Source organism: Papio anubis, chromosome 7 (assembly GCF_008728515.1).
Source record: "Papio anubis isolate 15944 chromosome 7, Panubis1.0, whole genome shotgun sequence".
Taxonomy (NCBI): domain Eukaryota; kingdom Metazoa; phylum Chordata; class Mammalia; order Primates; family Cercopithecidae; genus Papio; species Papio anubis.
In genome coordinates this window covers 120919172-120935873 of record NC_044982.1, presented here as the reverse complement: position 1 = coordinate 120935873, position 16702 = coordinate 120919172, and the positions used below count along the sequence as shown (strand labels likewise).

The 16702-nt window shown below is 43.9% G+C and overlaps 1 protein-coding gene across 1 annotated transcript in view; it reads right to left on the bottom strand.

Moving 5' to 3' along the window:
* CLN6 (CLN6 transmembrane ER protein) overlaps nt 1-6306 on the bottom strand; it is a 43340-nt gene extending 37034 nt beyond the window's left edge. Inside the window, exon 1 of the mRNA XM_003901108.3 lies at nt 6208-6306. Coding sequence (XP_003901157.2) covers nt 6208-6306 — 99 coding nt within the window. The remainder of the gene's footprint in view (nt 1-6207) is intronic.
* Nucleotides 6307-16702: the final 10396 nt, after the last annotated feature.

Sequence of the window (16702 nt, the reverse complement as noted above, 5' to 3'; positions counted from 1 at the left end):
CAGGATGCTTAATGTGTGAAACACCTACAAGGGGGGATGCCCTGAGTGAAGAGAAGCAGGGCCCCAGGTGCCATCTCTTCTCCCCTTATGGTTCCAAGGCCATGGCCAAGGCACCTCCAAAGGACTCCCTGGAAAGCTTTGATCTTGCCTAATTCCATCATGCTGCAGCTGAAGAAAATGAAGCGTAAAGCCACACAGCGAGTTAGAAGCCAGGCCAGAATCCAGTCTCCACTCCTAATCCAGTACCCTTTCTATCCAGTCTCTTAAGAGCTTTTGAAAATCTGTCTTTCCTCAAAACATCTTCCCACACTGCCCTGCCACCAGAAGGCTTTGAAGGCCCCTGCTAGCCTGCAACTACCGTCTGAGAGACACGACACACAGACTCCTGGATCCAGAGGCTGGGACTCCAGAAGGCAGATAGAGGAAGCGGGACCAGGAAGGCTCGGTTACTTTGGAGAGACCCAGCCAGGAGGGGCCTGACTAGGGATCTCTATGTGTGGGCGACAAGACTGCACGGTGAGAAGGCTGCACAAGAACAGACAGCAGGAGACTGGGGCATTGGGGGGAGATGGAGACTGTCTTTCTGTGTCAACTGGTATTGCCTGCAGGACACTCCCCATCCGGCTGAAGAAGCTGGGAGGGTGACCAAAAGTCACACTGTGGGGAGACAGAAGAAGCAATTTGCCCCAGGTTGCTTTAATTCAGATTCTTGTGGTTGTGATTACTAGAAACAACGGGGGACAGGTTGATGACAAAAGGGGATTTCTATTACAAAGATTCAGGGGTGTCTTAGGGAATCTAAGCATAAGGATGCAGTTGGTCCTCAGGAACTAAGAATGGTGCTGGGACTTTGGGAGCCCAAGAAGTCACCACCGGCAATGCTGTTTCCATGTCATCCTTCTCTCTCCCTGCAGACTGGTTTTCCTGGCTTCCCAGGAAATACAGCAGCCGATGGCCTCAGTCAGCAGCTCCCAAGTTTATCTTTCTTCCATCCAAGAGATAAGCAGAATGCTGCTGGCCTCTTCTGGGCCCAATTCAAAATTCCCGCGGAGGGATTCTGATTGGATGGCTTGAGCCAACGCCCACCCTGAGCCAGGCGGTGTACAGATATGGCTGCTCCCTCTCTAACCAGACAGCCAAGGGAAAGAGAAGTGTACAGTTCACGGCCCTGAGTTTGCACATTTGAACAAAAGCCCTAATATAGGAGATTCTGTGCTCTATTTCCACCCCTTAATGGAAGAGATCACTGCCTTATACATGTGGCTATAAATTCAGACCCTGCCCAGAAGCCTGCTGTCCCCATGACAGCCCAGAGCTGAATTGCTCTCTGCTAGCCCCTTCCCCTCCCATCTGCTGCTGAGAGCTGGGAGAAGCTGAGAGGCTCCCAGGGCCCTCCACTGTCCTCCCTTTTTCCTTACCATTTCTTTCACTCTTAACAGTTGACAAAGGCCGGGCGCGGTGGCTCACACCTGTAATCCCAGCACTTTGGGAGGCCGAGGTGGGCAGATCATTTGAGGTCGGGAGTTTGAGACCAGCCTGGCTAACATGGTGAAACTCAGTCTCTACTAAAAATACAAAAATTAGCTGGGCTTGGTGGCAGGTGCTTGTAATCCCAGATACTTGGGAGGCTGAGGCAGGAGAATTGCTTGAACCTGGGAGACGGAAGTTGCAATGAGCCAATATTGCACCACTGCACACCAGCCTGGGCGACAGAGTGAGATTCTGTCTAAAACAAACCAAAAAATAAATAAAACAAAGACAAACAAGCAAAACCAATAGACATGTATTGTACAATTCCTGCATGCTAAACCCTGATCTCAGTGCTTAATGTGTATTGTCTCATTTAATCCTCACAGTAGCCCTGAGGGATAGAGCTAACCTCGGCTCCTGCTTATAGATGAGTTAACTCAGGTACAGAGAAGCTGAGTCATCTGCCCCAAACCACACAGCCTGTCCGTGGTGTAGTCACAGGTGGACCTGGGCAGCCTGCCTCTGGGACCTGCATCCTCCAAAAACCACCACACAACTGCCTGAACAGACAGGCCATGGAGGCTGGAGGGAGGCCTTTCCACAGCCACGGTGAGCCACGGGGAATACCTGCGGTTTGAAATTGTTTCAGAATTGTCAACCTGAACTCTATATAGTCAAACTTTGGAATTTAATCACTTATTAGGGTGCTACAGGAGACCCACAGCTGTTAGTCTTTAGAGAATTTTGGCAGGTCATGGAGGCAATGCCTGCAAGCTCAGCACGTTGGGAGGCCAAGGTGGAAGGGTTGCTTGAGGCCAGGAGTTCAAGACCAGCTTGAGCAACATAGTGAGACCTCGTCTCTGCAAAACAATTAAAATATTAGCTGGATGTGGTGGCACACAGCTGTAGTACCAGCAACCCAGGAAGCTGAGATGGGAGGATCACTGGAGGCCAGGAATATGAGGTAACAGCGAACTACGATGCATGCCACTGCACTCCCGCCTGGGCAACAGAACAAGACCTGGTCTCTAAAATAAAAATAATAATAATATGGTCCCATTTAGGTTAATTCAGGGCTATGTAATCCTGGAAACTCCAACCAAATTCTCCGAGCCTTGGTTTCTTTATCTATAAAATGGGCATGATCACAGCAGCATCCTCCAAGGTTATCAGGAGGCTCAAATAAAGTGGTAGAAGCCTGATAACTATTATTATTTTTTTTTTTTTTTGAGACGGAGTCTCGCTCTGTCGCCCGGGCTGGAGTGCAGTGGCCGGATCTCAGCTCACTGCAAGCTCCGCCTCCCGGGTTCACGCCATTCTCCGGCCTCAGCCTCCCGAGTAGCTGGGACTACAGACGCCCGCCACCTCGCCCGGCTAGTTTTTTGTATTTCTTAATAGAGACGGGGTTTCACCATGTTAGCCAGGATGGTCTCGATCTCCTGACCTCGTGATCCGCCCGTCTCGGCCTCCCAAAGTGCTGGGATTACAGGCTTGAGCCACCGCGCCCGGCCATAGAAGCCTGATAACTATTATTGTTCTGATGGCAAGAAACATGGGATGCTCTGGAAAGGCAATTTTTAATCCAGAGGAAGTGGTAAGATTAAAAGTTCAGCACCAACATGGAGGGTGTCTGGAGGACTTCCTGGGTCCCCTCTAGCCCCACCAGGTGGTTCAGTGTGCCGCTCTTCAGATCATAGGAATGGCCCCGAATTTCTTTCTTGGCTTTGATTCTACGGACTCTTGAAGCAGAAAACACCATATAAAGTTCTGGTTTTAGAAGCCTCACTTAGAAGCTAAGTGAGAACGAGTTTTGCTCTTTGAGAATGAGTTTCCCTCTTGTTGCCCAGGCTGAAGTGTAATGGTGTGATCTCGGCTCACTGCACCCTCTGTCCCCCGGGTTCAAGAAATTCTCCTGCCTCAGCCTCCCGAGTAGCTGGGATTACATGCCAACACGTCTGGCTAATTTTTGTATTTTTAGTAGAGACAAGGTTTCACCACATTGGCCAGGCTGGTCTCGAACTCCTGACCTCAGGTGATCCACTCGCTTTGGCCTCCCAAAATGCTAGGATTACAGGTGTGAGCCACCGCACCTGGCCGGAATTTTTCTGAAGCCCACTGACCTGCCAAGAAAATGAGTCTAAGAACGAATTCAGGTAGACTTCACTAGTCTCAGGTTTTACTAAGAGATAAACGCAAGTCACATCATTAAAAATAAATCGGCTTTATTGAGGCATAATCTACATAAAATAAAACATTTTAAGTATGATTTGGTGAGTTTTGGCAAACATATTCTCATGTAGCCACTGCCACAGTCATGATGAAGAATAATTCCTTGACCAGTCGCAGTGGCTCATGCTTGTAGTCCCAGCACTTTGGGAGGCTGAGGCAGGCAGATTGCTTGAGCCCAGGAGTTCGAGACCAGCCTGGGCAACATGAAAAAACCCCATCTCTACCAAAAAAAAAAAAAAAAAAAAAAAAACCAACCCAAAACAACAACAAAAAAAACCCAAAAATTATCTGGGTGCAGTGGCGCAGGCCTGTAGTCCTAGCTACTTGGGAGGCTGAGGTGGGAGGATCACTTGAGCCCAGGAAGTCGAGGCTACAGTGAACTGAGATTGTGCCACTGCACCCCAGCCAGGGGTACAGATTGAGATCTTGTCTCAATATTATAATAATAATAACAACAGTAATTCTGGCCAGGCACAGTGGCTCACGCCTATAATGCTAGCACTTTAGGAGGCTGAGGTGAGAGGATCACTTGAGCTCAGGAGTTTGAGACCAGCCTGAGCAACATGGTAAAAACCTGTCTCTACAAAAAATACAAAAATAATTAGCCAGGTGTGGTGGCGTGTGTCTGTAGTGTGAGCTACTCAGGAGGATGAGATGGTGTAACCACCCAAGGGGTTCACCTTGCCAGCTGCCTAGACAGAGCTGGTTCATCAAGACAGGGGAATTGCAATAGAGAAAGACAGTCATGCAGAGCCAGCTGTGTAGGAGACCAGAGTTTTATTATGACTCAAATCAGTCTCCCCGAGCATTTGGGGAGCAGAGTTTTTAAGGATAACTTGGTGGGTGGGGTGAGCCAGTGAGCCAGGAGTGCTGACTGGTCAGGGATGAAATAATAGGGAGCCGAAGCTATCTTCTTGCACTGAGTCAGTTCCTGGGTGGGGGCCACAAGATCAGATGAGCCAGTTTATTGATCTGGGTGGTGCCAGCTGATCCATCAAGAGCAGGGTCTGCAAAATATCTCAAGCACTGATCTTAGGAGCATTTTAGGGAGGGTCAGAATCTTGTAGCCTCCAGCTGCATGACTCCTAAACCATAATTTTTAATCTTGTGGCGGCTAATCTTAATCCTTCTACCACCCTCAAGCTCCTGGCAGACACTGATCTTTCTGTCATCAAAGTTTTCCCTTTTCTTAAATTTCATATTCCTGGAGTCTTGCAGCTTTCTCTGGATGCTTTCACTTAGCGTGATGCTTTTGAGATTCACTCATGCTGTATCAGGAGCTCAGTTCTTGTTGTTATTGAGTAGAATTCTATTGTTTGGGTGTACCACAGTTTGCTAATCCATGCACCGGTTGAAGGGCATTTGAATTGTTTCTAATTTGGGACTAGTATGATAAAGCTGCTAGGAGCACATCACTGACAAGTTTCTGTGTGAACACATGTTTCACTTATCTCGAGTGAATACCTAGAAATGGGATGGCTGGTTCATACAGTGAGGATATGTTTAACTTTACAGGACACTGCACACTGCTTTCCAAAGTAGCTATACCGTGTCAAATGATCTTGTGATGGTTAATACTGAGTGTTAACTTGATTGGATTGAAGGATGCAAAGTATTGATCCTGGGTGTGTCTGTGAGGGTGTTGCCAAAGGAGATTAACATTTGAGTCAGTGGGCTGGGAAAGGCAGACCCACCTTTAATCTAGGGGGCATCATCTAATCAGCTGCCAGTACAGCTAGAATATAAAGCAGGCAGAAATACATGAAAAGACCAGACTGACCTAGCCTCCCAGCCTACATCTTTCTACTGTGCTGGATCCTTCCTGCCCTCAAACACCGGACTCCAAGTTCTTCAGTTTTGGGACTCAGAGTGGCTCTCCTTGTCCCTCAGCTTGCAGATGGCCTATTGTGGGACCTTGTGATTGTGTGAGCTAATATTTAATAAACTTTAATAGGATATATATATATATCCTATTAGTTCTGTCCCTCTAGAGAACCCCGAATAATACAGATCTTTAATCTTAAAAACTTCAGATACTCTGCCGGTAGTAGCAGTCAGGAAAGATTCCCTTCTGGGTTTATAGCAGTAGGTAACCATAGTAATATCCTCTTGATGGAGAGAATCAAGTTGAGCATGTAACTCTCATGGCCTGGAGACTTTTCATCACTGCAGTGTGAGAGGAAAGCTTTAAACTGGGTCATCCACCCCCGCCCCTATCTCTCATGCTCCCTCGCCCTTCCAGGATTTTCCTGTGTTGGGCCCTAGCCTGAGTGCCGAGAACAGAATCAGGTCAAGGCAGTCTATACATAATATATGGATCGTCTGGGAATTAGGTTTCTACCTAAAGCAAAAAGCCCCAGTTGTCTGACTTTAAATTAACTATTCATTTGTTTGGCTACAGGATCCCCCATCAAACAATGGGCAAGTTATAATTCTAAATGGACCCAGCAGACAAAGCGGGATCCCTTTCTCTAGCTGTGCAATTAACCAGAGGCAGTTCTCAGTTACCCAATTAGTGAACAGGCCTTTGTTAAGCTGTAGCAGGATAAGGCATACACCAAACCAATATTTCCTGCACCCCTGACTGTGCTCCCCTGACAGCTCCATGCGCATTGGCTTTGCTGCATGACAGATGATTAAACAGAAACTTGGAGACGGGAGTTAACCTGTTCAAGGCAACCCAGCAGAAGCTAGAGTGGACTCCTGGGTGTTTCTGCTATGCTGCTCCTGTGTCCTGGAGAACCAAGTCTACCATGCATGAAACAAGGCAATCCAGTTTTTCACCCAGGGCAGTTCTGAAAACAGCTGAGTAAACTGACCACTGCATAAGATGGTGCTTTCCTCATAAAAACACTGTTTGAGTTGGGAGTTTGTTACTGATTAAGGTCTTGACACAGGTGATAAAAATCTCATATAAATAAAGTTATTATAAATAGATACCCTTATAATACTTTGTTAGTAAAACTATGCTCAGTGTTTACGAGACAGGCCTGAACACATGGTAGATATTAATTACACAAGCTGGCCTATTCCACTGCAAATTTTTTATGTAACTTGACAAACTTTACTATGTCTTTAATAAAATTTAAAACCAATATGCTAACAATGGTGAATGATAAACTTTTTTTTTTTTTTTTTTTTGAGACAGAGTTTTTGCTCTTGTTGCCCAGACTGGGGCACAGTGGCACAATCTCAGCTCACTGCAACCTCTACCTCCAATTCTCCTGCCTCAGCCTTCCAAGTAGCTGGGATTATAGGCACCCGCCACCATGCCCCGCTGATTTTTTTGTATTTTTAGTACAGATGGGGTTTCACCATGTTGGCCAGGCTGGTCTTGAACTCCTGACCTCAGGTGATCCGCTCATCTTGGCCTCCCAAAGTGCTGGGATTACAGGTGTGAGCCACCGTGTCCGGCCTACTGAACATTTCATTAGAAATCCTTTTGTGTGTGTTTAGAAAAGCACTGGGGAAACAATTCAAATGGCTTTGGATTCTTTATAAAAGCTGGGCTGCAAAAGCTTCTTAAGCTGATAAGCAACTTTGGCAAAGGCTCAGGATACAAAATCAATGTGCAAAAATCGCTAGCACTTCTATACACCAACAACAGGCAAGCTGGAGCCAAATCACGAACTAACTTCTCTTCACAATTGCCACAAAAAGGATAAAATACCTAGGAATACAGCTAACAAGGGAAGTGAAGGACCTCTTCAAGGAGAACTACAAACCACTGCTCAAAGAAATCAGAGATGACACAAACAAATGGAAAAACATTCCATGCTCAAAGATAGGAAAAATTAATATTGTGAAAATTGCCACATTGCCCAAAGCAATTTATGGATTCAATGATATCCCATTAAACTACCATTGACATTCTTCACAGAATTAGTAAAAACTATTTTAAAATTCATATGGAACCAAAAAAAAAAATAGCTCGAATAGCCAAGGCAATCCTAAGAAAAAAGAACAAAGCTGGAAGCATCATGCTATCTGACTTCAAACTATACTACAGGGCTACAGTAACCAAAACAGCATGGTACTGGTACAAAAGCACATAGACCAATGGAACAGAATAGAGAACCCAGAAATAATACCTCACAACTACAACCATCTGATCTTTAAAAACCTGACCAAAGGCCGGGCGCGGTGGCTCAAGCCTGTAATCCCAGCACTTTGGGAGGCCGAGACGGGCGGATCACGAGGTCAGGAGATCGAGACCATCCTGGCTAACACGGTGAAACCCCGTCTCTACTAAAAAAATACAAAAAACTAGCCGGGCGAGGTGGCTGGCGCCTGTAGTCCCAGCTACTCGGGAGGCTGAGGCAGGAGAATAGCGTAAACCCGGGAGGCGGAGCTTGCAGTGAGCTGACATCCGGCCACTGCACTCCAGTCTGGGTGACAGAGCGGGACTCCGTCTCCAAAAAAAAAAAAAAAAAAAAAAAAATGGAGAAGGGATTCCCTACTTAATAAATGGTGCTGGGAGAACTGGCTAGCGAAATACAGAAACTTGAAACTGACTGCTTCCTTACACTATATACAAAAATTAACTCAAGATAGATTAAAGACTTAAATGTGAAACCCAAAACTATAAAAAACCCCGGAAGAAAACCTAGGCAATACCATTCAGGATATAGGCACAGGCAAAGATTTCATGATGAAGATGCCAAAAGCAATTGCAACAAAAGCAAAAATTGACAAATGGGATCTAATTAAACTAAAGAGCTTCTGTATAGCAAAAGAAACTATCAACAGAGTAAGCAGACACCCTACAGAATGGGAGAAAATTTTTGCAATCTATATATTTGACAAAGTTCTAATATCCAGCATCTATAAGGAACTTAAACAAATTTACAAGAGAAAAACAACCCCAAAAGTGGGCAAAGGACATGAACAGACACTTTTCAAAAGAAGACATACATGCGGCCAACAAACATATGAAAAAAAGCTCAACATTACTGATCATTAGAGAAATGCAAATCAAAACCACAATGAGATACCATTTCACACCAATCAGAATGGCTATTATTATAAAAGTTCAAAAAACAACAGATGCTGGTGAGGTTGTAGAGAAAAAGGAAGGCTTTTACACTGTTGGTGGGAGAGTTTATTATAAAGATACATACATGCATCTGTTCATTGCAGCACTATTCACAATAGCAAAGACATGGAATCAACCTAAATGCCCATCAATGATAGACTGATTATAGAAAATGTATTACAAATACACCATGGAATACTAGGCAGCCATAAAAAGGGATGAGTTTATGTCCTTTGCAGGGACATGGATGGAGCTAGAAACCATTATTCTTAACAAACTAATGCAGGAACAAAAACCCAAACACTGCATGTTCTCATAAGTGGGAGCTAAATGATGAGAACACATGGACACATGGAGCCTGTTGGAGGGTGGGGGATAGGAGGAGGGAGAACATCAGGAAGAATAGCTAATGGATGCTAGGCTTAATACCTGGATGATGGGATGATATGTGCAGCAAACCACCATGGCACACATTTACCTGTGTAACAAACCTGCACATCCTGTACATGTACCCCTGAACCTAAAAGTTGGAAATTTAAAAAAAAAAATGCAGGCTGAGATTTTGTACATAAACTCCTAATTTCTTTTTCTTTTCTTTTTTTCTTTTTCCTTCTTTCTTTCTTTTTTCTTTCTTTTTTTTTTTTTAGATGGAGTCTCGCTCTGTCACCCAGGCTAGAGTGCAGTGGCTCTATCTCGACTCACTGCCACCTCTGCCTCCCAGGTTCAAGCGATTCTCATGCCTCAGCCTCCCGAGTACCTGGGACTGCTGGAGCGCACCACTGAGCCTGGCTAATTTTTGTATTTTTTAGCAGAGACCAAGTTTCGCCATGTTTGCCAGGTTGGTCTTGAACTCCTGGCCTCATGTGATCTGCCCGCCTTGGCCTCCCAAAGTGTTGGGATTACAGGTGTGAGCCACCATGCCCGGCCTCATTTCTTTTTGATCAGGTTCTTACTCTCCATGAACAGGGTCCACAAATCGGTGTCAGGGATCTTTGAACTGCTTGAAATTGTATGCCACATGTGTTAAGGATACACACATATTTTTCGGGTTTTTCTGCCTGGATTTTCTGTTTTTGGCAGTGATTGAACTATTAATAAAATATCTGAAGGGCTTCCTCCCCATAAAACAAACGGATCCTGGCAGTGGGGTTAGGAGAATGCTTTATTTAAAAAAAAAAAAAAAAAAAGGCAGGGTCTTCAGCCAGGAGCGTTGGCTCACGCCTGTCATCTCAGCACTTTGGGAGGCCGAGGCGGGCGGATTGCCTGAGCTCAGGAGTTCGAGACCACCCTGGGCAACATGGGGAAACCCCGTCTCTATTAAAATACAAATATCTGGGCTTGGTGGCGTGCTCCTGTAATCCCAGCTACTTGGGAGGCTGAGGCAGGAGAATTGCTTGAAACCAGGAGGCGGAGGTTTCAGTGAGCCGAGATCGCGCCACTGCACCGCAGCCTGGGTGACAGCGAGACCTCGTCTCAAAATAAATAAATAAATAAATAAAATAAGAGAGGGTCTTCCTTTGTCTGCCACGATAATAGCTCAGTGCAGCCTTGACCTCTTGTGCTCAAGCCACCCTCCCACCTCTGCCTCCTGTGTACAGGCGTGTGCCATCATGCTTCACTAATTTTTACATTTTTGGTAGAGACAGGGTCTTGCTATGTTGCACAGGTTGGTCTGGAACTCCTGGCCTCAAGCAGCCCTCCTGCCTCAGCCTCCCAAAGTGCTGGGATTACAGGCGTGAACCACCGCACTCAGATCTCTCCCGTCCCCCCAAAAATGCTTTTAATGCATTGTTCGGTTCCCCACCGCTAAAATCAAACCAACAACAAAGTTGTGGCGCTGAGACTGCGCTAGGCAGCCAAGGAGCGCACAGGAAAGGTCGGGCTGCCTTCAGGACAAAGGTTCAAGTCGGCTGCTACTGGGAAGCCTGCCCTGGGGCCAGTGACGACGTGGGGGGATCTGACCCAAGACTCCACATAAGCTTAAGTTTCTCTAAGGGACTGCGTATTGTCACTGCCACCCCCTTCTGAGGCCTCCTCGGCGTCGCAGAGAAGGCGAGAACTACATTTCCCAGAATCCTCTGCCACGTGGGGCTTCCGCAGAGCCTGCAAATGAGAAGTCCTTATAAGAGATCTGATATGCAGGCGAAAGGGAGAGGGCGCAACTTTGCACTGGTGCCGCAGGCGGACGCACGGGCAGACACGCATTTGCTGCAGCTTCTGGGTGTGCTTCTTGAGAGTCACCTGCAGTGGTGCTGCAACCCGAGTGAGTGGGTGGGAGCCTCCCGGAGGCCCTGGAGATTAGAGTGGCCTCAGAGCAAGCCTTTGAGCTCCACGCACTTGGGTGCTGCAGACTGAAGTGCTGCGGAAGGCTCCCTTACCTTTGCTCCCCTAGCCTCCGAATGGTTGTATAAACCTCTATTTCCCTGTATCCAAAACCTAAGTACTTGGTATGCTAATGATGTATTTCTTGCCTCTTGTTTCCAAATTCACTTTTTAATACCTGTTCTGTGATAATGGGCAAAATTCCTTTAAACATATCTCCTTACGGTGAGCATAACAAGCGTATTCAGTAGAGGGCCCTGGAAGGCCATTTAGGGGAGGAATACACTTCTCCTGCTGACTCTGGCTCTGTATCTTCGATGACTGGTGAGGGTGAGAGGCCGCCCGGTGGTGCACTTTCCCGGTCAAGCATCCAGGACACGGCCCCTCGGTGACCTCAAAGCCTCAGCCCGGCCTGATAATCACCTGCCTGAGGCCCTCCAACATGGACAGTGGCTGATTCAGGCCTTCTGCCCCCAGTGGTGCCTTAACTCCTTCTCTGCACCTGCATGCTCGCCTACCTGCTTGCTCACCTGGGCCCCAGAAGCTTGTTTCTTTCCTGTCCAGTGACTGAGGACAAGCTCTGGGCCAGGCCACCTTGTGAACTTCTCTGCCATTCAGTGGGCAGCAACCACATCTCCAATGAGTCTGAACCCCAGCTCTGGGGAGGGAGACCCTCTCAAAGTTTGCCCTACCTTAGGTAGTTTCTCTTAGCCCTATAGTTCTCTTGACATCTTGTAGTTACTTTTTAATCATCAATTAATCGATATGTATATATTTTTAGACAGAGTCTCACTCTGTCGCCCAGGCTGGAGTACAGTGGCACGATCTTGGCTCAATGCCGCCTTTGCCTCCTGGGTTCCAGTGACTCTCCTGCTTCAGCCTCCCAAGTAGCTGGGATTACAGGTATGCACCACCACGTCCGGTTAATTTTTTTTGTATTTTTAGTAGAGATGGGGTTTTGCCATGTTGGCTAGGGTGGTCTCAAACTCCTGACCTCAAGTGATCCACCTCGGCCTCCTGAAGTGCTGGGATTACAGGTGTGAACCACCACGCCTGGCTTCTTTATGTTAAATTTCATTTGTTTAAATCACTGTGTAGTTTCTGTCCTTTGATTGGAGAAGGATAGATACATTTGGAATACATAGGGCACAGGGCTTCTGTTTTCCTAACTAGACACTGACTGACAGAGGCTAACATAGCTCTATATCTATCAACACCCTGGCACCCAGAAGAAGCAAATGTACATGCTATTTGGGGTTTACTCTTCTGCTTAGGTCTTTGGAACTCATTTATTCATTCAACAATGATTTGTTAAGCACCTGTTACATTTCAGTCATGGTTCTAGATAATGGGAATATAGCAATGAATGAAACAAAAGCCCTACCTTGCATTTCTCCAGGAATGTATCAAACACAGAAGGAAACAAGCCACCATGAATGAGAACAGATGACAAAAAATAACACATTTAGAGCCCTAAGCTTTTTGGTTATTGAAATTTCAATAGCAGATTTAAAATAACTAGGTAGGAAATGTTTAAATAAATAAAACATGGTACCACAGGAATAAGCAAGGGATGAAAAAGACAAATAATAACACATGTTGGTGAAGATGTGGACAAATTGGAAGTTTCATATATTCCTGGTGGGATTATAAAATGGCACAGCCCCTTTGGAAAACAGTCCAGCAGGTCCTCAAACTGTTAAATACAGAGTTAGTACATGACCCAGCAATTCCACTTCTAGGTACAGGGCCAAGAGATCTGGTACCTCTTGGCCCTGTACCTAAAAAAAGTCCACAGAAAAACTTACACACGAATGTTCATAGGAGCATTATTTATAATCGCCAACAAGTGAGAACAACCCCAAAATCCATCAACTCGTAAATAAATTAGGGTATACACATTCAGTGGACTATTATACAGCTATAAGAAGGTACTAAGTACTGATGTAACATGGTTCAACCTTGGAAATATTATACTAAGTGAAAAAAGCAAGTCATAAAAGGCCATATGCTGTATTAGGCCATTTATATGAAATGTCCAGAATAGGCAAATCTACAGAGACAGAAAGTAGACATAATGGGGATAGAAGGAAGCTGATAGTGATGGATAATGGATACAGGATTCCTCTTTGGGTTGGTATAAATGTTCTAGAATTAAATAGTGGTAATGACTTCACAACTTCTGTGAATATACTAAAAACCACTGAATTATATACTTTAAAAGGTTGAATTTTATGACATGTGAATTATATCTCAATAAAGCTATTATTTAAGAAAATAAGGCAAAGACCTTTGCAATTGATCAGACATATCTGAAAAATAAGCAAATAGAAATTTTAGAGCTTAACAATTTGTTGACATTAAAACTGAATGGAGGCCAGGCACAATGGCTCATACCTGTAATCCCAGCACTTTGGGAGGCAGGGTGGGAGGATCACTTGAGGCTAGGAGTTCAAGACCAGCCTGGGCAACATAGCAAGACCCCTATCTCTACAAAAAAAAAAAAATTAAAAAATTAGCTGCTGTGGTGGCATGCTCCTGTATCCCAGCTACTGAGGAAGCTGAAGCTGGAGGATCCCTTGAGCCCAAAAGGTTGGGGCTGCAGTGAGCCACGACTGTGACACTGAACTCCAGCTTGGGCAACAGAGACCCCATCTCTAAAAATAAAATGAAACAAAACAAAACAACAATAACAAAAACTCAATGGACAGGCTAAACAATAGATTAAATAAAGCTGATTAGTGAATTGGTAAACTGGAAGACAGATTGAGAAAATTACCCAAAATGCTGCACAGGGAGTTAAGGAGATGACAAACATGAAGGAAGAGTTAAGAGAAGACAGGGTAGAATGAGAAAGTCTAAAAAATATCCAATCAGAATCCCAGGAGGAGAGAGTAGAGAGAATAAGAGAGAAGCAATATTTGAAAAGCTAACCACTAGATAAGAATTTCCAGATCTAGTAAAAGACACGAGCCCACAGATAAAAGAAAGACAACATACATCAAGAAGTGGCTCACAGCCGGGCGCGGTGACTCACACCTGTAATCCCAGCACTTTGGGAGGCTGAGGTAGGGGGATCAAAAAGTCAGGAGTTCGAGACCAGCCTGGCCAAACCACTTTGTTTAGTAGAGCGAAACCCCGTCTCTACTAAAAATACAAAAATTAGCTGAGCTTGGTGGGCTGAGCTTGGTGGCGGGCGCCTGTAGTCCCAGCTACTCGGGAGGCTGAGGCAGGAGAATCGCTTGAACCCGGGAGGCAGAGGTTTCAGTGAGCTGAGATTGTGCCACTGCACTCCAGCCTGGGTGACAGAGTGAGACTCTGTCTCGAAAAAAAAAAAGAAGTGGCTCACGCCCGTAATCCCAGCACTTTGGGAGGCCACAGCAAGCAAATCAATCAGGAGATTGAGACCATCCTGGGCAACATGGTGAAACCCTGTCTCTACTAAAAATACAAAAATTAGCTGGGTGTGGTGGTGCACGCCTATAATCCCAGCTACTTGGGAGACTGACGCAGGAGACTCACTTGAATCAGGGAGTCAGAGGTTGCAGTGAGCTGAGATCATGCCACTGCACTCCAGCTGGTGACAGAATGAGACTCTGTTTCAAAAAAACCAAGAAACCCACATCTGGAAATGGTGTAGAGAAACCACAGAGCTCCAAAAGCAAAGATCTTAAAAGTAGCCAAAGAGAAAAGAAACCTTGTTTACAAAGAAACAAAAACTATATGGTGGCAAGAACAGTGAATTTAGAAGACAGAAAAATATCTTCAAAGTATTAAGAGAAAGTTAACCCAGAATTGTGTGCCCAGCAAAACTGCCTTTCAAAAATGTATGTAAAATAGAAACATGAAGGTGAAATAGGGACATTTCAGAATAAAACCGAGAGATTTTACCACTAACAGACCTTAACTAAAATAATTTCTGGAAGATATACTTTAGGAGGAAGGAAAATGATCACAGAAAAAGGGAAACATTTCTAAAAATATGTAACTTATTTCAATGCAAGAAAGAATGATGAACAAATAAACTATTAAGTAAGTAAATAATTCCAAAAATTGTCTGCAAAAAACTTCTAATGAAAGGTGATGATGGTCTATAATTTGTGGGGTTAAAAAAGGACACACAGAAATACTGGGCAATATTTATAGATGAGTGAAGGAGGCCCGAGGTTGGTGGGGAGAGTTAGACTGTTCTAAGTTCTTTGTATTCTTCTAAGAGAAGGTTCAGGTATTTGTTCACTTTAGACGTTGTTAAATGTGCATGGTACAATTTCAAGGGTAATCACTACAAACAGAAAATGTGTAACTTCCATACCAGTAAAAAGTAAAATAGAATAAAAAAACAAAAATCAAATGCAGAAGAAAAAGGAAAAAAATAAGTTTAAAAAAGGAAAACAAATGGAAAGCCAAAAATTAGTAGGGTGAAAATCTAAATATATCAGTAATCACAATAAGTATAAATGGACTAAACAATAAACAAAAAGACACATTCTTAGACCTAAATTAAAAAATATGTAAGACACACCTAAAATAAAAGGACACAGGAAAGATGAAAGTAAAATGATGAAAAAAAGATATAGCAGGCAATACTATTAAGTTGGTGAAAAAGGAATTGTGGTTTTTGCCATGACTTTTGCGCCAACCTAATAGTTAAAAGAAAGTTGGTGTAACTATATTATCATTAGACAAAATAGACTGTAAGAGATAAATAAGGACTTTATATAATGATAAAAGGTTTTATTTATCAGGGAGATGTAATAGTTCTAAAGTTGTGTTCTAAATAATTCTAAAGTACCTACTAAAATAGCATCCAAATATATAAAATAAAAATTTATAGAATTATGGAAAGAAATTGACTGATCCACAAACATAGTGGGTTATTTCAACACAATGCTCCCAATTATTGATGAGTCAAGAAAGATTTGAATAACACAATTCACTAGCTTAATTTAGTGAATTTAGTGATATAAATTACCCTGCATTCAACAATCAAGGAACAGACATTCTTTTCAAGTGCACTTGGAATATTTTTAAAAATTGACCGTATAAAAGGCCATAAAACCAGCCTCAACAAATTTCAAGAATCTGATGTACATAAACTACATTTTATGACCTGCAAGCGTAGATTTAACTTAAGCAATCAAATTAGAAGTGCATAAAAGAAAGGTAAGTGACACATCCCCTAGGTTTTGGAAATTAGAAAGTACACTTCTAAATAACTTATAAGTCAAGTAAGAAATCATAAAAGAAATAAAAAGTTGTATAGATACAATGATAAAAATTATACATATCAGGACTTATGGATGCAGGAAAAATAGTAATTACAGGGAAATTTATAGCTTTAGCTGCTTTCATTAGAAAAGAAAAAAGACTGAAAATTAATAAGCTAGGCTTCACTGTAAGAAGAAAAAAACTCCCAACAGAATAAACTCAAAGAGAGCATAAGGAAAGAGATAATAAATATAAAGGTAAAAATTAATGAAGCAGAAAACCAACATACAATAGCAATGATCAACAAACCAAGGCCAGATGGGGTGTGGTGGCTCATGTCTGTAATCCCAGCACTTTGGGAGGCCGAGACAGGTGGATCACTTGAGGTCAGGAGTTCAAGACCAGCCTGGCCAACATGGTGAAACCCTGTCTCTACTA